The sequence below is a fragment of the Girardinichthys multiradiatus genome, chromosome 12 (assembly GCF_021462225.1).
Source record: "Girardinichthys multiradiatus isolate DD_20200921_A chromosome 12, DD_fGirMul_XY1, whole genome shotgun sequence".
Lineage (NCBI taxonomy): Eukaryota > Metazoa > Chordata > Actinopteri > Cyprinodontiformes > Goodeidae > Girardinichthys > Girardinichthys multiradiatus.
The window spans coordinates 5,153,097-5,180,883 of NC_061805.1; the positions used below are offsets into that span (position 1 = coordinate 5,153,097).

Sequence of the window (27,787 nt, forward strand, 5' to 3'; positions counted from 1 at the left end):
CGATCAGAATCGCTGGTTAGGATCTCATGTGTTCTGAATAATATGTGCATGTAACCTTGCTTGTTTGAAACTTTGATGTGTTATGTAATATCGGGATCCGCCGTGTTCCCCAGAGCTGTCTGTGTTTACTATCTGAACGCAGGTGCGTTGCAAAACTGGACTGTTAAAACGACCTCATGGTAAAATTCTCCATTTTACCTTTGTCTTCAATCTCACTGTGCTAGCTTGCCGCCAAAAGTTATCAATCCTTTGTTTCAGGAGTAAAGGGGGGAAGTTTTATGATCAGAAGATCATAAAAGACACTCTAAGCTGCACTCCAACCCCCACCAGTCATCACCACACCCCCCTTTTCATATCTTCTCTTTTCCTCTGTTGTGCCATAAACTGCTGGTTGACTCCATACATACCCACTACCGTTTGTTGATTTTGTTTATTTAGATGTTGTTTACCCCTGTGTATGTAGAATTTTGCATGTTGAGTAGGTGAAAATTAATAAATATTCACATAGATAAAGAGAGAGCGTTTGGTGTTTCATTGTGTGCAAAAAGTGATGTGTCAGTCAAAATAAGGTTCAAGTTCCACACGTTTCGGCAGAAACGGTCGATTAAACAGTGACATCTCCGTTAATAGTTATTAACTATTACAGAGTATTTAACGGTTGTAATTGTCAGAGGCGTCGAGCCACAATTACAACACCAGAAACCTCTCTGGTCTCGATTCGTAAATGAGGATTTATGGTTAAGAAATTGATTTAGTCAGATTATGATTTGTAATTATAATTATTGATCAAGATTATCCAATCAATAATCATACTCCCAACATATGGCGTCCCTTTGACGGGCCTTAAAAAGACAGACATCAAATCACTGTTGCACAGAATGAACAGTTGTGATCTCCGTTAACAAGACGTTTATTGGGAGACTTGAGTTTCGCACAGAACGTTTGTGAATTAGGGGATTTCGATTAGGTTGTGCTCAGTTCTACTGCAAAGGATAACATTAGCTTTCAGAGGTGTTTGTTGTGGATGCAAGGTGAAAGTTGGTTTAACTTGTGGAAAAGTTAAAGTTAATTTCCAGTCGCCAGCCTGCTGCTGCAGCTGTAAAAACCAGCGCTGATAAGCAGCAGACCTGCCCCAGTGGCCACTGAGCGTAATTACAGTTGTGACCAACATTCTCCCAGTCAGTTAGAGAACAACACCTACATCTGGTGGCCATTTAATAGATTACAGATTGCAGCTGGATTTCCCAAACCGCAGACCTGCACTCAGTACCATCTGGTGGTCACTAGTGCAAATTGCATTTCCTACGTTGATATTTTTTTTTAAATTATTTTATTTATCACTCAATTCATTAACACAGGCAGATTATTCCATCACCTATGATCAAAAGGGCATAACTTAAAGTTGAAAGTTGAAGTTACAGATCATTCATTACCACTTTTGAAAAATTTTAAGCATTCTTGCTGGTTTTTTTTTTTAGTGTGTGAAGCATGTTTTGACCTGACTCATAAAACTAACTTAGTTGTTTAACAGGAAGGTAGGTGATTCATATTAGAGAACACTAACATTTATTTGAAGCTAAGAACAGCATTGAATGTTTAGTTTCGTTTCCCATTTTTAAAATTTTATTTTGAACTTGGTTTCTGGGTTATTTAAAAAAAAAAAAAATTCTTTCTCTTTTTCCTTTTTTTTTTTTTTTTGCATGTTTGCTTGATTAACCCCATTAAAGCATAGACTTGGGTAAGCCACAGTTTGAACGGTCAAACCTGTGTGCCCATTTTAAGCAAACCCATACACCTGGAAGAGACAGGTATGAATCAGACAGCTAGCTGAATAGCTTAGCCTGTTGTGTGCAGCTAATTAAGTTTAGCAATCCTTAATCACTGAACAGCTTAGCCTGTTGTGTGCAGCTAATTAAGTTTAGCAATCCCTAATCACTGAACAGCTTAGCCTGTTGTGTGCAGCTAATTAAGTTTAGCAATCCTTAATCACTGAACAGCTTAGCCTGTTGTGGGCAGCTAATTAAGTTTAGCAATCCCTAATCACTGAACAGCTTAGCCTGTTGTGTGCAGCTAATTAAGTTTAGCAATCCTTAATCACTGAACAGCTTAGCCTGTTGTGTGCAGCTAATTAAGTTTAGCAATCCTTAATCACTGAATAGCTTAGCCTGTTGAATTGCTGCTAATTTCTTTAGTGGTGGTTCATAAATAAACAATTTGTGTGTTTGCATTGTGCATTTTGGGCCAAAGATGGAGGGAACATCCCAGACTGCAGCTGGAGATGTGTGTATGGTGGAGGACCCCATAGGAATGCAGGCACAAGAGGTGATAGGGTCATTGATTCTGCTGTCCCCCGAGGAGCGTAAAGGCCTCAATGATTATGGCATTGAGCAATGTGAAGCCAGGATTCAGGAGTTGCTCCAAGTCATTAAAAACCCACCGAAGGACAGACGGGTCTCAGATGTGTTAGGACAGCTCACTCTGTTGTATCAGCGAAGGTTAATGTTGGAAGTTGACCAGCGCGTTAAACTACAGTTCGAGCTGAATGATACGTTGCAGACGGTGGATGCCCTTCGAGGGGAAATAACAGAAGTGGGAAATAGATTAGAAGCAATAGAGGGTAGCCATGCCACCCCGCCCCCCCTGGAAGAATGGGGGGACGAACCGAAACCCACCTCACAGGTTGAAACCTTTGGAGGTGAGCCACACCTGCGAAACCCTGAGAGAACCTGCAGGTCAGATCTGGAGGATGTAGAAGCTGCTCTCCAGAGATTACCTTTCCAGGCTCATGGGGTTCCCCAGACATCCACCGAGATAAGAACGGGGATAAGTAGTCAGAATAGGTTCAGTGGTGCGGTGCCCCGCCCCACTGCAATCAGCAGCCATGAACGGTACCTAGCTGGGGACACAGCAGGTGTAAATACATACAGGCAGAAACTAAAGCTCTGCAAACCTGTTGTGAGGACGACAAGGAAGTGGAGCAGTGAGGCTGTGGAGAATCTCCAGGCGTGTTTAGGCTGTACAGACTGGGATGTGTTCAGGACTACTACCAACAGTCTGGACGAGTACACAGAGGCTGTGACTTCCTACATCAGCTTCTGTGAGGACAGCTGTGTACCATCATACACCAGGGTGAGTTACAACAACGACAAACCCTGGTTCACAGCTAAACTCAGAAGGTTAAGACTGGATAAGGAAAAGGCCTTCAGGAGTGGGGACAAAGACATATACAGAGAGGCAAAGTACAAGTTTGGCAAGGCAGTGAAAGAGGCCAAACGACTGTACTCTGAGAAGCTCCAAAACCAGTTCTCAGCCAACGACTCTGCGTCTGTCTGGAAAGGGCTCAAGCAAATCACCAACTACAAGCCGAAAGCCCCCCACTCCATCAACGACCGACGCCTCGCCAACGACCTGAACGAGTTCTACTGCCGCTTTGAAAGACAAAGGGACAGTCCTGCAACCATCTCCCACGACGCCCCCCAACAGCTGCAGCCACAATCCACCACCCCCATCTCTCCAACCTCAAGAGGGGCCTTGGCACCTCCAACCCCCACCCTGAAGTTCCCCCCCACCAGCCCCCTACCCACGCCGAGGACGGCTCTTTCCATCCAGGAGAGGGACGTCAACAAACTCTTCAGGAGACAGAACCCCCGGAAAGCTGCTGGTCCGGATTCTGTCTCACCAGCCAGCCTGAAGCACTGCGCTGATCAGCTGTCTCCAGTCTTCACAGACATTTTTAACACCTCACTGGAGACATGTCATGTGCCAGCCTGCTTCAAGTCCTCCACCATCGTCCCTGTTCCCAAGAAGCCAAGGACCACAGGGCTTAATGACTTCAGACCCGTCGCCCTGACCTCTGTGGTGATGAAGTCCTTTGAGCGCCTTGTGCTCTTACACCTAAAAGACATCACCGACCCCCTCCTTGACCCCCTGCAGTTTGCCTACAGAGCCAACAGGTCTGTAGATGATGCAGTCAACCTAGCCCTTCACTTCATCCTCCGGCACCTGGACTCCACAGGAACCTACGCCAGGATCCTGTTTGTGGATTTCAGCTCTGCCTTCAACACCATCGTCCCAGTTCTGCTACAGGAGAAGCTCTCCCAGCTGAGTGTGCCCGACTCCACCTGCAGGTGGATCACTGACTTCCTGTCTGACAGGAAGCAGCGCGTGAGGCTGGGGAAGCACGTCTCTGACTCCCTGACCATCAGCACCGGTTCCCCCCAAGGCTGTGTTCTCTCTCCTCTGCTCTTCTCCCTGTACACCAACAGCTGCACCTCCAGTCACCAGTCTGTCAAGCTTCTGAAGTTTGCGGACGACACCACCCTGATCGGACTCATCTCTGATGGTGATGAGTCTGCGTACAGATGGGAGGTGGACCATCTGTTGGACTGGTGCAGCCAGAACAACCTTGAGCTCAACGCTCTAAAGACAGTGGAGATGGTTGTGAACTTCAGGCAGAACCCAGCACCACCTGCCCCCATCACCCTCTGTGACTCCACAATTGACACTGTGGAATCTTTCCGCTTCCTGGGAACCATCATCTCCCAGGATCTCAAGTGGGAGCCAAACATCAGCTCCCTCATCAAGAAAGCCCAGCAGAGGATGTTCTTCCTGCGGCAGCTGAAGAAATTCAACCTGCCAAAGACTATGATGGTGCACTTCTACACAGCCATCATTGAGTCCATCCTCACCTCCTCCATCACCATCTGGTACGCCGCTGCTACAGCCAAGGATAAGGGCAGGCTGCAGCGTGTCATTCGGTCTGCTGAGAAGGTGATTGGCTGCAGTCTACTGTCGCTCCAGGAACTGTACACCTCCAGGACCCTGAAGCGGGCAGGGAAGATTCTGGCTGATCCCTCCCACCCCGGTCACAGACTCTTTGAGACTCTCCCCTCTGGCAGGAGGCTGCGGTCCATCCGGACCAAAACCTCACGCCACAAGAACAGTTTTTTCCCATCTGCCACCAGCCTGGTTAACAAAGCCCGGAAACCACCCTGACACTGTCCCTTTCCCCCACACCCCCCCTTTTTTTGCTGACAGGACACTTGTAACTTGTAACTCTATGCGTTACATTAACGCTCAGCTTGGACTCCTGCTTTACTTGCACTGCTTTACTTGCACAATGATCACCTGCACTGTTGTATTGCTCTTGCATCTTATACTGCTCTATATTTACTCTCACTCACTTAAAACTGTGCACATATATTTATATTATATTGTAGATATGTTTATACTGTTTAATTTGTACTGTATTGCACCGACTACGCCAAAACAAATTCCTTGTATGTCCAAAAACGTACTTGGCAATAAAGCTTTTCTGATTCTGATTCTGATTCTAAATAGTTCACGGTTCAGATGCGAGCAGCCGTCAAACGTGACTCGCAGTACGGTCCTCTACGATCCCTCACCTCCGCCACGGCGACAGGAGTGCCGCCCCTGGGATTCAGGTAGCTCCTACCGCCCTCAACCGCTGCCCAGGACCCGAGTCCGGGAAGCACAGGGCCCACAGTTATACCGGGAGCAGCCTCCACTGCCTCCTCCGAGGATGAGGCGTGATGCACCGATACCCTCTGAGTGCAACCGGAGTGAACTCTCCGATGATGACTCAGATGGGCCGGGACCAATCCCTGAAAGTGGATTGCGCACCCGCCAGCTTGAGTCCCTTGCTAAAGACATAGAGCGTTTCGACCCTAATAAGGCAGAATCAAACATTGATGATTACCTTAGGGAAGTGGAACGCTGTCTTCTAGATTTGTACTGCCCATCAGCACGGGAGAAACTGAAGCTCATCTGGAAGACAACGTCCAGGAGCGTCCATGTTTTCATGGAGAGCCTGACACCCGCAGTCCGAGACCGTTATTCAACCCTTTGCGAAGCTTTAAGGGAGGAATATTCTGTGTACACGGACCGGGCCTCAGCCACGCTTGGTGCTTTCGCGATCCAGCAAAAGAAAAGCGAAGCACCCAGGGAGTATTACCGGCGCTTGAGAGCCGTTTACTTCCAAGGACGCAATGCGCCAGGCATTGAGGAGGAACATGCTTTTAAATCCCTGTTCCTCCACAACCTTCATGAAAGTGTGCGATACGAAGTTACTATGTATTGCAGGACCAAGGCCATGAGCATGCAAGAGATCCGCAAATATGCTCAGATGGCGTGGGAAACACGTGCTCGCCCGACCAAGGGATCGGAGAGCGAGGCTAGGGTTTTACAGGTCCAGACTGAAAGAACCAGCCATGCATTAGAAGGTCAGGAAAGGCCTTCAACCAGAACCTATGCGAAGAACAGGTTCAGGGAACAACATAGGTTTGGTCAGCTGGACTGGGGGGGTGGTACTGAATACCAACCACAGTCAAAGTTGCCGGACCATTTCCGGTCAAACAGACGACCTGACCATCACGTGAAGCCTAAAGGTAAACCTGATGGAAGAGGGTGGAACCCACACGCAGAAGGGATTATGGGGAAAGAGATTGAGGAGGCCTTGCGTAAGATGGTGATGGAAGCGGTGCGTCAGGCCACCATGCCCCCACAACCCTTGAAACAGGAAGCGGACCTAGTTAAACCAGACCCAAACTTCCTGTCAGCATGACTAGGCGTGGACCCAGTCTCCACAGCCATCAGAGTCTACCTGATCGGATGGGGAGACAAACCTGGGAAACTCCAAGAACCCCTTGGGACTTCTCCAGGAGAAACACCACAAATCATTGCTCCAAGGTTCTTAGGCAAACTGAACCATAATGAACATATAGGTTACCTACACTATCTCACTAGTATAGGAGGACAGGTCAAACTGAGGTTCCATTTTAAAACAGGATCAGAGATCAGCCTGTGGTTCTCGGTCTCGTTTGAGGAGGCGAGTAGAGCCATGCTCTCCCTCAGTAAACCACTTCAGGCTGAATTTCGTGATGTAAGTATCACCAGCTGCACCCACAACCGATCATGCATCACTAATTGGGTGGAGCTGGACATTACACCCGAAGACACGGCTCTGGTGCACCCCATCTATAGGTGCACATTAAACAAAGACCTTTGTCTTGGTGGCCAGGACCTGCTGGACAGGCTGGCCCCACTCATTGACGGCCACCAGGACCAACTCTGGGTCCAGGCGGAGGTGCAAAACCCATGGGGTGCACGCAGCGAACGATTTGTTGTGACCAATCAGGTCAGCAGCTTAGAGGAGCCCGAAGGACCTCTCAGGCCCTCATCAGAGCCGGTCATGTGCACCTCCGAGACACAGCTGCACCCAGCCATCCAGGAAACTCCTGCCAGAGGCGGTCATGCATTGCTTGGCTCTTTAAAGAACCCAGGTGTGGACACTTACAACCCCAAAGTGGTGGAAGGTGTACACCTGGAAACCATGTTCATACCAGAAGTGCTACTAGCATTCTGGCTGGGACATCCATCAACAATTAGAGAGCTGTATGACCGTTTGTGCCAAAAAGACCCCTTTGTAACTGAGGCACAACACAGCCACACACTCCTTTTAGTAGACGGGCTCCGCCCTCTCCTCAAGACAGCCAGTGTGCAGATTGGCATCAAACAGCTCTCCCATGCTGTGGACATTGTTCCAACAGACCAAAGGGGGGTCACGTTATCCGACGCCCATTACTCTCCTGTAGGGTGCCATAGGAGCTACAAAGCCACACTCCACACCCTCCAGCAGATGGCGCACTGGCCTCCAAGGTCTCACAACACCCAGGTCTACATCACAGGATGTTTAACCTGCCGCCAGTTTCAGCCATCCCAGCCAACCAGTAAACCTCCGCTTCAGCGAAGGGGGGTTACACTACCTTGGTTCCACCTTCAGACCAACTGGGTCGAACCAGCTCCAAAATTAACAGGAGGTAACAAATTCCTCCTAACTGCGACATGCAGCTTCATCAAGTGGGTTGGATGCTTGTCAGAAAAGGTTGACACCATCATCTCAGCTGCTGCTCTTTAGCTGAACCAGATGAAGTCCTACATCGAACTCTCCTCCCCAAGAACAGAGCTTGTCTCAATGTCCGGGAAAGGAGAGGCCAGTGCGTAGGACTAGTTAAATAGGTGCATGTTTCATTAACTCACACTAACATGCACTAATCACTAACAACTTTCTTCAACAGAAACAGTTAAACATATAACTACCTTCTAGGACACAGTCTTAAACTGTAAGTTGACAAGGTAATTTTCCATAACACTGTATGCACAGCAGACCTCACAAAAGTGTTTAAGAATGATGTAATGGACACACCCATGCTGCCCGAGATTTCATGCAAAATTGTGGTAAAGGAGGTTGGTTCATCTATAGACAGTCCCACCGAGGCACAGATACCCATTGACCTAGTTCTGCTGAACTTAGTAGAGAAATCCTAAGTCCACCACGACAGACACCTTGCAACCTCCACAAACACACCTGGCTTATAGCCTAAATACTGCAATTCGTTTATTCTTTTCTCCCTCTTTCCACATCTAGATAGTTTAGAGACAGGAGTCCTATTAAAACCCATCATCATCCGGAAGAGCCAATGGTTTAAGCCTAAACCTGTTTTAACCATTCGTTTTAGATTACACACCGCATACCAGCAGGTTAAGCGTTTACAGGTCAGGATTGATGCCCTCACATTCATTCCCTCACGGTTCATAGCACCGCCATTGCCAACGACACAGCCAGGGTCCAGTGCCTAATAGAAGTTGGATGAATAAGCTATGAACCATGATTTTGTTTGTTCCTTTTATTCTTATATATACATACAGGTCCTTCTCAAAAAATTAGCATATTGTGATAAAGTTCATTATTTTCTATAATGTAATGCTGAAAATTTTATATTCATATATTTTAGATTCATTGCACACTAACTGAAATATTTCAGGTCTTTTATTGTCTTAATACGGATGATTTTGGCATACAGCTCATGAAAACCCAAAATTCCTATCTCACAAAATTAGCATATTTCATCCGACCAATGAAAGAAAAGTGTTTTTAATACAAAAAACGTCAACCTTCAAATAATCATGTACAGTTATGCACTCAATACTTGGTCGGGAATCCTTTTGCAGAAATGACTGCTTCAATGCGGCGTGGCATGGTGGCAATCAGCCTGTGGCACTGCTGAGGTCTTATGGAGGCCCAGGATGCTTCGATAGCAGCCTTTAGCTCATCCAGAGTGTTGGGTCTTGAGTCTCTCAACGTTCTCTTCACAATATCCCACAGATTCTCTATGGGGTTCAGGTCAGGAGAGTTGGCAGGCCAATTGAGCACAGTGATACCATGGTCAGTAAACCATTTACCAGTGGTTTTGGCACTGTGAGCAGGTGCCAGGTCGTGCTGAAAAATGAAATCTTCATCTCCATAAAGCTTTTCAGCAGATGGAAGCATGAAGTGCTCCAAAATCTCCTGATAGCTAGCTGCATTGACCCTGCCCTTGATAAAACACAGTGGACCAACACCAGCAGCTGACACGGCACCCCAGACCATCACTGACTGTGGGTACTTGACACTGGACTTCTGGCATTTTGGCATTTCCTTCTCCCCAGTCTTCCTCCAGACTCTGGCACCTTGATTTCCGAATGACATGCAGAATTTGCTTTCATCCGAAAAAAGTACTTTGGACCACTGAGCAACAGTCCAGTGCTGCTTCTCTGTAGCCCAGGTCTGGGGAATGTGGCACCTGTAGCCCATTTCCTGCACACGCCTGTGCACGGTGGCTCTGGATGTTTCTACTCCAGACTCAGTCCACTGCTTCCGCAGGTCCCCCAAGGTCTGGAATCGGCCCTTCTCCACAATCTTCCTCAGGGTCCGGTCACCTCTTCTCATTGTGCAGCGTTTTCTGCCACACTTTTTCCTTCCCACAGACTTCCCACTGAGGTGCCTTGATACAGCACTCTGGGAACAGCCTATTCATTCAGAAATGTATTTCTGTGTCTTACCCTCTTGCTTGAGGGTGTCAATAGTGGCCTTCTGGACAGCAGTCAGGTCGCCAGTCTTACCCATGATTGGGGTTTTGAGTGATGAACCAGGCTGGGAGTTTTAAAGGCCTCAGGAATCTTTTGCAGGTGTTTAGAGTTAACTCGTTGATTCAGATGATTAGGTTCATAGCTCATTTAGAGACCCTTTTAATGATATGCTAATTTTGTGAGATAGGAATTTTGGGTTTTCATGAGCTGTATGCCACAATCATCCGTATTAAGACAATAAAAGACCTGAAATATTTCAGTTAGTGTGCAATGAATCTAAAATATATGAATGTTAAATTTTCATCATGACATTATGGAAAATAATGAACTTTATCACAATATGCTAATGTTTTGAGAAGGACCTGTATGTACGATATCTGTTATTGTTTCACTTTGTCTCAGGATTACCAAAGCTGATGACCAAAGAATGTAATGATGATGTGAATGTATTGTCCTGTATTTGTCTCATTGAACAATGTAGAAAGGGATGAGTTTAGTCAGAGTTAGTCCTGCCCAGGCTAACCTCTATCCTGCCCAGTCGTAGGTTTTGAGTAACACAGAGACAATTTTGTTTTGTTCTGCTTCGCCACGGATCACTGATTGCTCAGCAAAGGACAGAATGGTCCCAGTAGCTTCAAAGACTGCGATTCATCTCACCCTTTGAACCTAGGGGGGAATGTTGGACCACTTGTTTGCTGAGTATTGGATTATCTGCCCGTTGTTGGACGTCACTGTGCCCCTCCAATGGCATCGGCCATTTTGTACCCAGGACAGCCCGCTCCTACATATCCCATCAAGCATTGCGACTGATATGACTGGGCGTCCCCAGTCTGACGTCACAGGATGCTATATAGGAGGCGCTCATGTTTGAAAAACTGCCTTCTGCTGGAAACCACATCCAGGGATCGAAGAGCGTCACTTTAAGAGAAGAACTCTGTCCAGAGTTTCATTCATTCTCTCTTGTTGGACAACGAACTATTCATAACTGAAGTTTTTGGACTAGGAAGGCCAGAGATTTCACTTTTGCCGATCGAAGACGTGAGTTAACACGTAACTGGAGACACGGAGTTTCGGAGAGACGAACCGCTACCGTGTTTCATTTTCAAGTCGACTTTGATGGTCAGATCATATTTTTCCTTTTTGTCAAGAAGACCAAAGGACAAAGACTGACTGTTCCCCTGAAGTTAATTGTGGACGCACATTAACTTAACCCCACTTTTCCTCGCTCGAATTCCCTCGCTCAGGAAGAAGACGACACAAGTAAAATCCATTTCTTTTTTTTATTTCTTTATTACGAGGCCTGGGCAGGGTCAGAGGTTATAGAAGCGATCAGAATCGCTGGTTAGGATCTCATGTGTTCTGAATAATATGTGCATGTAACCTTGCTTGTTTGAAACTTTGATGTGTTATGTAATATCGGGATCCGCCGTGTTCCCCAGAGCTGTCTGTGTTTACTATCTGAACGCAGGTGCGTTGCAAAACTGGACTGTTAAAACGACCTCATGGTAAAATTCTCCATTTTACCTTTGTCTTCAATCTCACTGTGCTAGCTTGCCGCCAAAAGTTATCAATCCTTTGTTTCAGGAGTAAAGGGGGGAAGTTTTATGATCAGAAGATCATAAAAGACACTCTAAGCTGCACTCCAACCCCCACCAGTCATCACCACACCCCCCTTTTCATATCTTCTCTTTTCCTCTGTTGTGCCATAAACTGCTGGTTGACTCCATACATACCCACTACCGTTTGTTGATTTTGTTTATTTAGATGTTGTTTACCCCTGTGTATGTAGAATTTTGCATGTTGAGTAGGTGAAAATTAATAAATATTCACATAGATAAAGAGAGAGCGTTTGGTGTTTCATTGTGTGCAAAAAGTGATGTGTCAGTCAAAATAAGGTTCAAGTTCCACACGTTTCGGCAGAAACGGTCGATTAAACAGTGACATCTCCGTTAATAGTTATTAACTATTACAGAGTATTTAACGGTTGTAATTGTCAGAGGCGTCGAGCCACAATTACAACACCAGAAACCTCTCTGGTCTCGATTCGTAAATGAGGATTTATGGTTAAGAAATTGATTTAGTCAGATTATGATTTGTAATTATAATTATTGATCAAGATTATCCAATCAATAATCATACTCCCAACAATCACTAGCTTTATTTATGTTACACTTCTCCAGAATAAATTTTTTGTGTTATTATATAATTCAAATTTGTATTAGGTAAGACTTGCATCTGTAGCATCAACATATAGACTTATAAGTCTATATATTTTGCCATCCATGTACAGTTACAGGAAAATGAACAAAAAAACAATCCAGGCAAAGGAAGCAATTAGAACAATTCCAACTTCCATACTGCAAAATAGTTACTGTTACAATGTGTTTGACTGCTCAGGTTAAAAATTCTGGGTGTTACCTTTACAGATAAACCAGGCTTTTGCATGTGCGCCAAATGATTCAAGAACAGCATGTTATATTTTTTCGGTATGGATTTTACAGGCGGTTTTAGACATTTTGGTGGGAATGATTGCTAACACACACACACACACACACACACACACACAGAGAGATAGACAGACAGACAAACTCAACTGAAAACATAACCTCCAGAGGTAACAATCCTCTGTGATGGTGCTTGATTATTCAGAAGTTAACTTGACTTTTAAAGTGCCTGTGACACGCTTTTCCCACAATGCAGAAATTGAAAGAAAACATCTTAATATTGAAAGAATTGGAGAGTAAATGACATAATAATAATAATAGTAAAGATGTGATTAAAAAAAACAAACGTGACACAACATAAGCATATTTCAATGTTATATTTTGCAAGTCCGTGCAGCCCTCCAAAGAAATGCCACCCCACACCATTACTGACCCACTGCCAAACCGGTCATGCTGAAGGATGTTGCAGGCAGCAGATCGCTCTCCACGGTGTCTCCAGACTCTACTTTCATCTGTGAAGAGCACAGGGCGTCAATGGCGAATTTGCCAATCCTGGTGTTCTCTGGCAAATGCAAAGCATCCTGCACGGTGTTGGGCTGTGAGCACAACCCCCATTTGTGGACATCAGGCCCTCATACCATCCTCATGGAGTCGGTTTCTAACCGTTTGTGCAGACACATACACATTTGTGGCCTGCTGGAGGTCATTTTGCAGGGCTCTGGCAGTGCTCCTCCTGTTTCTCCTTGAACAAAGGTGGAGGTAGCAGTCCTGCTGCTGGGTTGTTGCCCTCCTATGGCCTCCTCCACGTCTCCTGGTGTACTGGCCTGTCTCCTGGTAGCGCCTCCAGGCTCTGGACACTACGCTGACAGACACAGCAAACCTTCTTGCCACAGCTCACATTGATGTACCATCCTGGATGAGCTGCACTACCTGAGCCACTTGTGTGTGTTGTAGAGTCCATCTCATGCTACCACGAGTGTGAAAGCACCACCAACATTCAAACGTGACCAAAACATCAACCAGAAAGCATAGGTACTGAGAAGTGGTCTGTGGTCCCCACCTGCAGAACCACTCCTTTATTGAGTGTGTCTTGCTAATCGCCAAAGATTTCTCCGTTGTCTATTTCATTTGCACCACAGCATGTGAAATTGATTGTCAATCAGTGTTGCTTCCTAAGTGGACAGTTTGATTTCACAGAAGTTTGATTTACTTGGAGAAATATTGTATTGTTTAAGTGTTCCCTTTATTTTTTTGAGCAGTGTATAAAGTAAAAGAAAATACACACCAGGTAGTTTCTTCAGATCTTGAATCATCCCTTGTGTCTGCTGCTGCTGCTCCATGCTGCTCAATTCACCTCCGGTTGTTTCACTGTGTCGTATTTACTGTAACCCTGGATTTGCACTGTATCTGCTCTGGTCCGGCCCGCTGCAAAGCCTAAAGGACCTAGTATATGCACATGTATATATAAATACATGTGTGTATTTATAAATATAACGGGATCTAGTTTATCTTTAGTGAATTATTTTGAAAATCCGGATGTTGTGCTCATTTTGTTTCCCGGTGGTGTGGTAGGATTCTTGCATACTGACACCGCGCTCCGGCATCCGGCAAAAATAGACACCGGTGGAATTAGAGGCTGTCCGCACTTGTGCTCTGCTATCTGATGACAGATGACTTTCTTCTCCTGACTCTGCTGCGTCTCTCTCTGATAGTGACTGAAATGTATATATAAATGTATATCATATTCTCCGCTGCTGTCTGTGTTGCTGCCATTGTAGCAGCAGTCAGTTTACCTGCAGGGGTGCCCCTTTGACACCATAAAAGAGCGCAGTAAAATCGAAAAGGAGTAGTCTTTTTAGTGAAATTTATGACCATATATCTCAACAACTGTTCATTTGAGTGACATGAATTTACTTTTTAAAATATTTTATCAATGTTTCCTTTCTATAAATGTAATTGGATTTATCATGAAAATTCCATGTCACAGGCACTTTAAGGCTTCCATCTGAAGCCTGAATTATAGCTTACCACTGCTTTCAGTTATAGAAGTAGCTTTCTATATTTTAGGATTTGGGAAACAAAAAGTTAATTGTCACAATACTCATTAATGTCTACTCACTATTAAACAACAAAGCTAAATTAACACAAGATACATTACTGTCTACAAGACAGTTATAGACACAGTATTATATATTAATTGCAAGTGGCCACAATTGTAAATTTATTTCCCCTTGTCGAACTGCACTGGTTGTTATCACCTTGTGGTTTTTTTCCTCTTTCTCTGATCTCTTGTTTGTAAATTTTTTTTTTTATATTTAAGGAAGCAATAAAGATTAGAAATTTTGAAAAAAAAAAAAGACTAGCGAAAATAAGAAGTCAGTAAGCCCCCCGGGTACTTTACAGTAGTTTTGTGTAGAAGGTATGTGTGGCAATTTTTTCCGATGCATACTATAAAAGAATACTCATTGTATTATTTTATATTTGCGTGTATGTATTTATTTGTAGAAGATGAGAAGGTATGTAAGGTAATTAGATTATTTCCAAGCTATACTCTGTTGAATGGAAAACCTTGATACTGTAATCAGAATCAGAATCAGCTTTATTGCCAAGTTTGTACATACAAACAAGGAATTTGACTCCGGTACACTTTGCTCTTTTGTTCTGTTTTTGCATTACAGAATATACAAATTTACAATTTACAATGTACAATACACAATGTACAATGCAATATTCTGCATTACAGAATATACAAATTTACAATTTACAATGTACAATATACACATATCAAATAGAAAAGGTGCATTTGCAACATCTGTATGCTGTTGTTCTGTACCCTATTGAATGTTCATCAGAAAAACAGCCTGGGGGAAGAAACTGTCTTTGTGGCGGCTGGTTTTAGTGAACAGTGCTCTGTAGCGGCGGCCTGAAGGTAAAACTCTAAACAGTTTTTGTGCAGGGTGTGTGGGGTCTGCAGAGATTTTAGCAGCTCTTTTCCTGACCCTAGACCTGTATAAGTCCTGGATGGAGGGAAGGTCAGCTCTGATTATTCTCTCTGCAGTCCTGATTATTCGTTGCAGTCTGGACCTGTCCTGTTTTGTGGATGAGCCAAACCACACTGAGATGGATGAAGACAGGACAGACTGAATGATGGCAGTGTAGAAGATGACCAACAGCTCCTGTGGAAGGTTGAACTTCTTGAGTTGCCTCAGGAAGTACAGTCTCTGCTGGGCCTTCTTTCGAACAGTGTTTATGTGCGAAGACCATCTCAGGTCCTCAGAGATGGTGGTTCCTAAGAACCTTAAGTGGTCCACAGCCGATACAGTGATACTGTAATGTATCATGTGGGTTGTACTTCAGTAAATTACACATATTCTTACTCAAGTCAAGAGAGTATGGCATTTGGTAGTGACATGCTTCATTTTTTTCTATTTAGGTGTCCTCTTTGCCCGGCAGTCGGCAGTGGCAGGGATTACAGAACACCATGGGAAGCACAACTGTAAAACTCAGGGAAGGTCCAGTGCAACATTTTTCCAGCCCTCTGGTTTCTCCTACTCTTCTGCTTCTCTTCATGGACAAAGAAACGCATCCACTTAATTCTGTGTAATTTTTCTATCACCCACTGACATAAGATGTGACCTGAATGAAGCCAAATGAAGGGTTATTCCGTTACTCTCTAAGGCAAAAAGACTGGCAGCTGAACAGGAACATTTCAACAACAAACTGCAGTTTTATTATATTATTTAATGCTTATTAACCATCTTTAAACACCCACTGATTCCAGATTGATCTAAAGAACAAAATATACACTGATCCTGCTTTTAGCACACCTTTGATGACCGTTACTTTACCTATGAATCTATTGAAGAAAAAAGCATGAATACAAATATGGCACATTAAACACAGACACATTGCAAATATCCTACAGAATGACTTTCTGATCTGTTTGGCTTCATGTTCTCTTTAAAAACTTTGCATAAATAACTAATAATTACAAACATTTTTACTGTCTACTGTATATTTGTGTCAGCCATTCCTGGCATGGCTTTTGTTTTACTGCTGTGATGAAAAGTACCAAATAATTTCTGTGGTCCAGGTTAGTAAAACTGTTGCATATCAAAAACAATATTCTTTGGAGAGAGTAAAGCAATTAAGATTTGAATTGCCTGTATGCAGCTGAACAGATGAGCATAAATAAATGTGATGACTAGAGGGGCAAAAATATAGCTTTCAGTTTCTGTTTTTTTTTGTTAAGTGACTGCTTTTTGCCACTCTTATTTCTCTTTACTACTTATACACTATTTAGTAAAAGGAGAGCATCAACAGGGACATATGCAAAATCTATTTTTTAGCACTTTAAATACATTTTGTAGTGCACTTGGAGTCTGTAGGAGTGCGGAAAGGTTGAATTTAGTCTCTCCAGGTGTTGCGGAGATATCTTTATATTCTGTTTGGGTCATATTTTTTAGTCTGTTCAATTTTTTTCTACCATCTGTTAAATGTTTCCAACTGTGACATCAGTCTTTGCTGCAGAACAGCTAAACAAAGTCATGGACTTCCAGCTGATCAATTTTGCTCATCCGCCATACTTTTTTCTCACTGTGATTTTGTAGTCCAAGCTCAAGTATGCTTACGCTAAAAGAGGATAAGTTCAGTTCATTTGTTGGGTGTATCAACTCACACAATTCATCACACCATCGCCCAGCATCAGAACTTCTTTGAATCCTGGCTAAATTTTAGTGTTCATGGAAATATATCGACATAAGTGGGAAAATTCCTATTTCCCCCACTTCAAGGATGAGTGCCTTAAGCAACCTCTGGCAGTATCGAGAAGTATTTGCTGAAAGACTTCATCTAAAATGTTTCTTCTGTCTATGGAAACAACGATCAGCTTCAATGTAACGCTAAAGTGACAACAAACTTTATTTTAGACATGAATTTCTTGTGTGTTGATATGACGTCCTGGCCATTAGCCCCTTTTTCATTGCCTATGCAAAGCCTTTGGAAAAGTCCCAGACATCTGAAAGCCCAGGTCATGTTTCCGTACAACTGTTTTCCATACAACTTTACCCGGGTAAATGGTCCTGGTCTGGTCTGGAGTAGGTCTTTTCAGATTTTTTGAAACAGCAATGTCAAATGCTTTATCACCCTCATGCATCATTGGATCCATACCAAATTTAGCATAGTCAATTGATGACATAACTCTAGCCCTGCCCACAGACAGCCTAATCACAGGTTTCTTAGCTGATGGACCTTCCTTGACAAACACATGATTTTAAATGTAATTTTTAAAACAGCACAGGAATTCTTCATGAATCCTTTGCCACCAAACAGGAAGTGAGAGCAGCTTTTATCACTTGTACCACATGGAGGAGATGGTTGTCTCCAGGGCAGTTGTGCTCTACAAAAGGATATCTTAAGACAGTATCCTAATTGCATAGTTAACTTTAATAATTTTGGATTCAGTCTAGCATCAGCGTAGGGAGGCAAAATTGATGTTATAGTAACCTGTGTTTACCCCCGAGAGCCCCCAACACATTGGGCTGGCAACAGCTCACCGCAGAGCCCAGAGGGACCAAGGTAGACATTGTATTTCACATTGTATTTCATTCTGGGGGGCCAGTGCCCAACAGATCTAGAGGGAGAGATACCAACCAGAGCCCAGTGCAGCACCTGTGGCCCTCAACCAGCCCAACACACCTTCAGGAGCCCCCCGGGCCCTGAAGTGTTGTGATGAATGCAGATGTGGATGTCTAAAGTGCATTAAACTTAGGGTTATGGCTGGGGAGTACAAGAACCTACTGCTTGATGACAGCAGAGTCTCTCCCACCCCAACCCCAACCCCTAAATGTCTTTAGTGCATTAAAATTTAGGTGCACGACTGGGCCAAATATAGTAGAGGGGGGACATTGCATGGTGTTCCCCCCATGCCCACAAGGCTCATTGTCCTACACCTAAATACCCTGCTGCTGTGTGGTGTTACATATGTGTGGGGGGGAGTGTTCACCAAGGCACCAGCATGACCACGTCATGGCGTCACAAAATAATTCACTATTTTCATGAATTTAATTTTTGTAATATAAAAACTAGAATTCAATTCGGTTTTTTTGTATGGGGCCGATTTGTTTCAAGGCACTTTACAAAGTCAGTTTAATCGAATCATACAAACAGATTCCAAGTCAAGCATATATATTCCAATCGATCCCAGAACCAAACCAACAAAGAAACCCAGCAGACTGCATCGAGTCAATGACTTGCAGCCTTCCCTCCTCCTGGATGAGCATGCAGTGACAGCGGACAGTCGCTTGCATTGTGTCGCTGACTTTGCAGCAATCCCTCATACTGAGCATGCATGTAGCGGCAGTGGAAAGGAAAAATTGCCTTCAATTCAATAAAATGTTTTTTTTTTCCAGCGCTAATTCACAACACGCCGTCTCAAGGCACTTTACAAAGTCAGTTCAGTCAAAATCATACAGATTTCAAGTCGGGTGCAAAGTATCTTTAACAGGAAGAAACGTCCAGGAGAACCAGGCTCAGTGTGAGCATCTGCCATGACCAACTGGGGCTTTCAGAAGACAGGGCATTCACACAAAAATAACATAGAAGCACTGATCCAGGAAAACGTTTTACGTGAAAATAAAACATTAAAGGTAGTAGTTGCTGCTTTAGTGGCTTCATCTAGGAGAGAAACACAGATAAGCAGATAAACTCTGACCCAGTTTTCAAATCAAGAGTATGAAAAAGAGTAAATACAGTTGGTCATAGTAAAGGTTCAGCCTTTAGCTATGTCCAGGACAGACACAGGGTGAAACATTGAAAGACAGGCCCAAGTGGATCATCAATAGAAGAAGAACATGAAAGTTGTTGGCAGCAGTAGCTCAGCTGATACCCATCCCTCCAGGACGGTGTAAATCATTTAGTAGCTTGTAGAGCCCTCTAAAAACGCATTACACACCCCACCTCAGACATTTATTTAGACAAAATTTTAAGAACCAAGTATTCCTTGTGTGTTACTAATGGTCTTCTTTGAGACTGTGGTCCCCGCTCCCTTCAGGTTATTGACTAGGTCTTGCCGTGTGGTTCTGGGCTGACCCCTTACCTTCCTCATGATCCTTGTAGCCCCACAAGGTGAAATCTTGCATGGAGCCCCAGACAGAGTGAGCTTGACCATTATCTTGAACTTCTTCCATTTTCTTATAACTGCACTAACAGTTGTTGCCTTCTCACCAAGCTGCTTGGCTATTTTCCTGTAGGCCATCCCAGCCTTTTGCAGATCTATTATTTTATCCATGATGTTCTTACACAGCTCTCTGATCTTGTTCCTCCCATTTTCGTAGAAACCGGTAAATAAAGGGAATAAACCCCTATCACCCCTACCATAGGGGTGTTAGGTCCTTGTTCGACCGGTGTCAGAGCTTGGTTGGTTGGCATTACTGGCAGTAAGTCAGACTCGTTTCCCGTGAGGGTTGGAATCCGCAAAGGTTGCCCTTTGTCACTGATTCTGTTCATAACGTTTATGCACAGAATTTCTAGGCGCAGCCAAGGTGTTGAGGGGATCCGTTTTGGTGGCCGTAGAATTGCGTCTCTGCTTTTTACGGATGATGTGGTCCTATTGGCTTCATCAGCTCGTGATCTACAGCTCTCACTGGAGCAGTTCGCAGCCAGGTGTTAAGCGGCCGGTATGAGAATCAGTGCCTCCAGGTCCGAGGCCACGGTCTTGAGGCGTAAAAGCGTAAAGTGCCTTCTCCAGGTCAGGGGGGAGGTCCTGCCTCAAGTGGAGGAGATCAATTGGCGGATTGAGTGGTAATGAGGTCATCAGTAAATTAGGTAGCCTCAATAAATAATTGTAGAACCTGATATTTTAGACTGTCCTGATCCAGTTGAATTTCATGAGTAATCGATAAGCTTTTTCATTTCTTTTTTCCATTTCAACATTTTACTGAACATAACAGCAATATTTACTAATATACAAGATTCACAAACTCAAAGGAGTGGGCATGAATATAAACCTAAACTAACCCAACTCTTCTCCTATGACAATGTTCCTATCACTTCAAGAAAAATATACTTAATTTCTCGTAATATTACTGATCGTCTTCCGCTTCATCCGAGACCGGGTTGCAGCACTCAGTAGAGACACCCAGACGTCCCTATCGCCAGACTCCTCCTCCAGCTGAAGGAGGTGTGTCAACCATGACAGCCCCACAACATCCAGAGACTTGAGGTACTCAGGGCGGATCTCATCCACCCCTGAAGCCTGCCACTGTGGAGCTTTTTAACCACCTCGGTGACTTCAGCCTGGGTGATGAAAGAGTCAAAGTGACAAAGTGGTTCAGTTTGTGTTTACCACTTTTCCCTTATTCTTATTTCTGATTTATTTACTTTCGGTAGCTGGTCATAAAGCTTAAATTTAAACATTAGTTTGCAACTTTGCTTCACTTACTATCCCGGGTTTGTTTGTGTTAGCATTATGTTGCAGTTTCCATCTATTTATATGTTTGGATTAAAGCTATTACTTCTGGACTATTGGTTGAATTTGTTTATTTTGTTTCAAAGTATATTCATGGTATTTGTTTTCCTTTTTATTCCCCACTGTTTGTCATAGTGTTTCCTGCTTGATTGGCTGGATTATGTCATTGATTACCTTGCTGGGTTCTACCAATTAGAGGGTTTTCTTTGGAGTATTGCTTTGTTTGTTTTTCTTTAAAGTAACTTTTGAGTTAACTTCTATTACATGGTATATTTTGCAGATCCTTTCATTATGAAAATGAGTTTGTGAATTAGATTAGTAATTTTGTTTTTCTAGTTTCTCTGTTTAGATTTTGTTTTTGTTTTTCCTGTCTAATTGTGGCTTGTTCCACTCAAGCGCAGGTGAGTTGCCAACTGGCTATACAAACCAGTGAGTGCTTGGAAGCTAAAAAAGAGAGTGGTCTGAGTCAAAAGGGACTAATAAAAAGTCAACAGAAGAATCTGAAACCGGTGGCGTATGCTGTTTTCTTGTTCACCTTGCTGCTCCTTGACAACACTACTTCACACCCGAGTCCCCAGCCTCTGCTTCCACCAGGGAATGCATGACAGCAGGATTGAGGAGATCCTTGAAGTATTCCTTTCACCGCCTGATAATGTCCCCAGTCAAGGTCAGCATCTCCCCACCCACTGCCTGGGCCATGGCACGCTTGGCGTCACAGTACCCGTCAGCCGCCTAAGGAGTCCCACAAGACAACCACCATGGCGACAGGAACCGCAGACCTTACGGCCACAGCTACGGGCAGCAGCATCAACAATAAATGCGCAGAACATGGTCCACTCGGACTCTATGTCTCCAACATCTCCCGGAATCCGGTCAAAGTTCTCCCGGAGGTGGGAGTTGAATACATCCCTGGCAGAGGGCTCTGCCAGACGTTCCCAGCACACCCTCACTATTCGCTTGGGCCTGCCAAGTCTGTCCGGCTTTTTCCTCTTCCAGCGGATCCAACTCACCACCAGGTGGTGATCAGTGAACAGCTCGGGCCCTCTCTTCACCCGAGTGTCCAAAACATGCCGCCGAAGGTCTGACAACACAACAACAAAGTCGATCATCGACCTCCTGACTAGGGTGTCCTGCTGCCAAGTGCACTGATGAACACCCTTATGCTTGAACATGGTGTTCATTATGGACAATCTGTGACTAACACAGAAGTCCAATAACGAAACACCACTCGGATTCAGATCAGGGAGGCAATTCCTCCCGATCACGCCTCTCCAGGTGTTACTGTTGTTTCCCACGTGGACGTTGAAGTCCCCCAGCAGAATAATGGAGTACTATCCAGCACCCCCGACAGGGACGCCAAGAAGGCCAGGTACTTCGCACTACCGCTTGGCCTGTAGGCTGAAACCACAGTCAGAGACCTGTCCCCAACCCGAAGGAGCAGGGATGCGACCCTCTCATCCACTGGGGTAAACCTCAACACGAGATGGCTGAGCTGGTGGCAACAAGCAAACCCACCCCAGCCCGCCACCTCTCCCTGTGGGCCACTCCAGAGTAGAAGAGAGTCCAGCCCCTCTTAAGGAGATGGGTTCCAGAGCCCCCGCTGTGCATGGAGGCAAGCCCAACTATTATCTCTCAATCTCCCGAGGAGCAACCCAGCCATCAGGCACCCTCTGACGCATCCCGACCCCAGGCCTAGCTCCAGGGTGGGTCCCACCATTTTGGGCAATGTCACATGCCTTAATTTTGTGGTCCTCATGAAGGTATCTTGAACCGCTCTTTGTCTGACCCATCACCTAGAGCCTGTTTGCCATGGGAGACCCTCCCAGGGGCATTTAAGCCCCAGACAACATAGCCTCTAGGATCATTTGAGCATTCAAAGCCCTCCACCACGTTAAGGTGGCGGTTCAAGGAGGGGTATACTTAATTTCATACATTTGTAATCCCTCGTACTCGTCGTCTTCCGCTTAATCCAGGACTGGGTCGCGGGGCAGCAGACTCAGCAGAGACGCCCAGATGTCCCTCTCACCAGACACTTCCTCCAGCTCCTCCAGGGGGAGCCCAAGGCGTTCCCAGACCAGCCAAGAGACATAGTTCCTCCAGTGTGTCCTGGGCCGTCCCCTGGGCCTCCTCCCGGTGGCACGTGCCTGGAACACCTCCTGAGGAAGGTCCAGGAGGCATCCGGTATAGATGCCCGAGCCACCTCAGCTGGCTCCTCTCGATGTGGAGGAGCAGCTGCTCTACTCCGAGCCCCTCCCAGATGGCCGAGCTCCTCACCCTATCTCTAAGGGAGTGCCCAGCCACCCTACGGAGGAAGCTCATTTCAGCCCCTTGTATCCGGGATCTCGTTCTTTCGGTCATGACCCAAAGTTCATGGCCATAGGTGAGGGTAGGACCCCGAGATACTTAAACTCCTCCACTTGAGGCAGGAACTCCACTCCAACCTGAAGAGGATAAGCCACCCTTTTCCGGTCGAGAACCATGGCCTCGGACTTGGACGAGCTGATCCTCATCGCAGCCGCTTCACACTCGCCTGCGAACCGCCCCAGCGCATGCAGTAGGTCTTGGCTAGATGGGGCCAGCAGGATCACATCATCCGCAAAAAGAAGAGACAAAATCCTCTGTACCCAAACCAGATCCCCTCCGGCCCTTGGCTGCGCCTAGAAATCCTGTCCATAAAAGTTATGAACAGGACCGGTGACAAAGGGCAGCCCTGCCTAAGTCCAACATGCACCGGGAACAGGTCCGACTTAGTGCTGGCAATGCGAACCGGGATGGCCCCCTAGTAAAGGGCCCCCGAACAATACTCCTGGAGCACCCCCCACAGGGCATCATGAGGGACACAGTCGAATGCTTTTGCCAGGTCAACAAAACACATGTGGACCGGTTGGGCAAACTCCCATGAACCCTCGAGTACCTTGTAGAGGGTATAGAGCTGCTCCAGTGTTCCACACCCGGGACGAAAACCACACTGCTCCTCCTGAAGCCGAGGCTCGACTATCGGCCGGACTCTCCTCTCCAATACCCTGGCGTAGGCCTTACCAGGGAGGCTGAGGAGTGTGATCCCCCTGTAGTTGGAACACACCCTCCGGTCACCCTTCTTATAAAGGGGGACCACCACCCCAATCTGCCAGTCCAGAGGCACTGTCCCCGACCGCCACGCAATGTTGAAGAGGCGTGTCAACCATGACAGCCCCACAACATCCAGAGACTTGAGGTACTCAGGGCAGATCTCATTCACCCCCGAAGCCCTGCCACCACGGAGATTTTTAACCACCTCGGTGACTTCAGCCTGGATGATGAAAGAGTCCAACCCCGAGTCCCCAGCCTCTGTTTCTACCAGGGAATGCATGATGGCAGGATTGAGGAGATCCTCAAAGTACTCCTTCCACTGCACGATAATGTCCCCAGTCGAGGTCCCCACCCCCACTGTAAACAGTGTTGGCGAAGCACTGTTTCTTCCCCCTCCTGAGGCGCCAGACGGTTTGCCAGAATCCTTCTCCATGGCTTCACATTTGTAATCCAAAATCAAAAAATACCATAAACCCCTATGACTCCCTTCTAAAGACAATATCACAATGTACAGTAGTAAAGGTAATAATGATAGTAATAATGATATTTACTTAGTATTTACTTGATATTGACCTATTATCTTTTCATACCAATTTTTAAATCGTTTCATGTTTGGACGTTGCTTAAACTCCACATTCAGTCTAATCCAAAGCCTCACTCAACAGACAGAAATACAGAAACCTTTCCTTGTTTTTCTAATAATTACAGAGCCTTGTTAATTATTCTTATTGCTCTTTTTTGAAGTTTCAATGATTGTAGTGTTGTTCTATAGTTGTTTCTCCAAACCTCTGCACAGTAACTCAAATATGGTAAAACCCAGAAACAGTACAGAATGCACAGTATAGAAATACATTTTGATATTTTAATTGAATGTATCTGATGTAAAGTTTTCCAGATCAGTTTCTCATCATTAATGACACCAGGAAATTTGACTTTGTGTAACATTTCAACAATCACTTCATCTATCTGTATTTTCAGTTCCCTGACCTTTTACAGTTCACAAATATTGTTTGGGTTTTGCTCACATTTAAAAATATGGTTTGTTACAATCAAACCATATTTTTAACTTTTTTAATTCCTCATTATCTTTTAACAACTATTCCAGACAATTTCCAACACAAAAAATGTTTGTCATCAGCAAATAAAACAAATTTCATAACTTCATTTGTTTTGCATGTCATTTACATTAATCATAAAGAATTTAGGACCCAAAGCTGACACTTCTAGAACCCCACCAGCAATGTCCAAACACTGAGAACTCACATCTCCCACTTTCACCTACTGTTGTCTGTCACATAATGTTTAACCCCTTGTAACACAAGCCCTCTGAACATTAACAGTAAATTATGATTTATTGTGTCAACAGCTATTTTAATAACAAACACTCCAGCAGTAATTTTCCTATTATCTACAGCAGTTGTGTCTTCTATTGCTTCCAGTATGGCCAGTGTTGTTGATCATTTTGACTTTCAGTGATTCAATTATATTTGCTAAGAATGTTTCCAGTCTACTATTAAACAGTTTTTCTAAAGTGTTTGAGAATTGTGGTAACAGATACGGGTTTTTTGTATATTGGTACTTTGTTTTTTTTTTTGGGCCTACTTTGGCTATTTTCATTAGATTAGGAAATGAAGCAGTTTGACAGGTTACTGATATATTGTATGTTTTGAAATCCCCTCAATAACAAGTTTTACCAAGGAGATATCAATGTTGTGTAAATCAGTGGATCTTTTATTTTTTAATTTTTTAACAATATCAATTATTTCTGTTATTGGGCTAAGGAACACTGAGTTTGGATTTCTTTCTATTAATTTATCTTGTGCCGTGTTTGGTGTTTTAGGGATGTTTTTATACAAGTCAGATCCAAGATTTACAAAGAATGTATTAAAACTGGAAGCTATTTCATTCATGTCATAATTTTTATTTCCTTTATCAATAAAATAATAAGGTTGTTCTAATTTATTTGTGCCATTTTTGATATTAGTTATGATATTCCAGAATTGCTTCATATTATATATATATTTTTTTAAATATTTTCTTGTGAGATATTTTTACATATTCTTCAAATATTTGTGGATTTGTTCTTGTATCTCTTGTATTTAGTTTTAGCTTATTTAGTTTTTATTAACTTTTTATAAAATGCATTTTTCTTTTTTTTTAATCCTTTTTATCCAAGAACAGTTACTGTGTATTTCATAGTTGTTAAACCATAATTCATATCCATCAAGCTGAAAACAATCAGATCACCTTTCTGGGTTCATCCAAGTCAGATATTGCAATAATATCAAATGAGAATGAAAATGTATGTAAATAGTTCTCGAGTTTATAGGAATACAGACTTCTAATGTTAAAATGGATGGGTTTTCAAATTGTTTTTTGATGTGAGCTGTGATTATGTTGTTCATTTGTATAATAACTGCAGCTGGTGTTGGTGATTGAAAAAAAGTTCATATTCAGGTGTATTTCAGTTCCAAAATCCTGAGGGTTGTGCTCTGTGTACTCAAATCGTGTTAGTTCCAGCTGATTGTTTATGTTAATTGGTCAGAATGTCCAGATGTGGCTATATTAACTAAGTTAGTTATTTTTGTGTGTTTAGTATTTATACCTCTATGTAATGTACTCTATATGTATACTATATTGTGAAAAGCATTGGATTGCTTGTCTGTACATACAGGTCCTTCTCAAAATATTAGCATATTGTGATAAAGTTCATCATTTTCCATAATGTCATGATGAAAATTTAACATTCATATATTTTAAATTCATTGCACACTAACTGAAATATTTCAGGTCTTTTATTGTCTTAATACGGATGATTTTGGCATACAGCTCATGAAAACCCAAAATTCCTATCTCACAAAATTAGCATATCATTAAAAGGGCCTCTAAACGAGCTATGAACCTAATCATCTGAATCAACGAGTTAACTCTAAACACCTGCAAACGATTCCTGAGGCCTTTAAAACTCCCAGCCTGGTTCATCACTCAAAACCCCAATCATGGGTAAGACTGCCGACCTGACTGCTGTCCAGAAGGCCACTATTGACACCCTCAAGCAAGAGGGTAAGACACAGAAAGAAATTTCTGAACGAATAGGCTGTTCCCAGAGTGCTGTATCAAGGCACCTCAGTGGGAAGTCTGTGAGAAGGAAAAGGTGTGGCAGAAAATGCTGCACAACAAGAACAGGTGACCGGACCCTGAGGAAGATTGTGGAGAAGGGCCAATTCCACTGCGGAAGCAGTGGACTGAGTCTGGAGTAGAAACATCCAGAGCCACCGTGCACAGGCGTGTGCAGGAAATGGGCTACAGGTGCCGCATTCCCCAGGTCAAGCCACTTTTGAACCAGAAACAGTGGCAGAAGCGCCTGACCTGGGCTACAGAGAAGCAGCACTGGACTGTTGCTCAGTGGTCCAAAGTACTTTTTTTGGATGAAAGCAAATTCTGCATGTCATCAAGGTGCCAGAGTCTGGAGTAAGACTGGGGAGAAGGAAATGCCAAAATGCCAGAAGTCCAGTGTCAAGTACCCACAGTCAGTGATGGTCTGGGGTGCCGTGTCAGCTGCTGGTGTTGGTCCACTGTGTTTTATCAAGGGCAGGGTCAATGCAGCTAGCTATCAGGAGATTTTGGAGCATTTCATGCTTCCATGTGCTGAAAAGCTTTATGGAGATGAACATTTCATTTTTCAGCACGACCTGGCACCTGCTCATAATGCCAAAACCACTGGTAAATGGTTTACTGACCATGGTATCACTGTGCTCAATTGGCCTGCCAACTCTCCTGACCTGAACCCCATAGAGAATCTGTGGGATATTGTGAAGAGAACGTTGAGAGACTCAAGACCCAACACTCTGGATGAGCTAAAGGCCGCTATCGAAGCATC

The 27,787-nt window shown here is 44.2% G+C and overlaps 1 protein-coding gene across 1 annotated transcript in view; it reads left to right on the plus strand.

The window, feature by feature from the left end:
• arid3c (AT rich interactive domain 3C (BRIGHT-like)) overlaps positions 1–16,594 on the plus strand; it is a 106,775-nt gene extending 90,181 nt beyond the window's left edge. The window contains exon 7 of the mRNA XM_047380802.1: positions 15,805–16,594. Within this exon, the coding sequence (XP_047236758.1) occupies positions 15,805–15,965 (161 nt within the window). The 3' untranslated portion in view covers positions 15,966–16,594. The remainder of the gene's footprint in view (positions 1–15,804) is intronic.
• Positions 16,595–27,787: the final 11,193 nt, after the last annotated feature.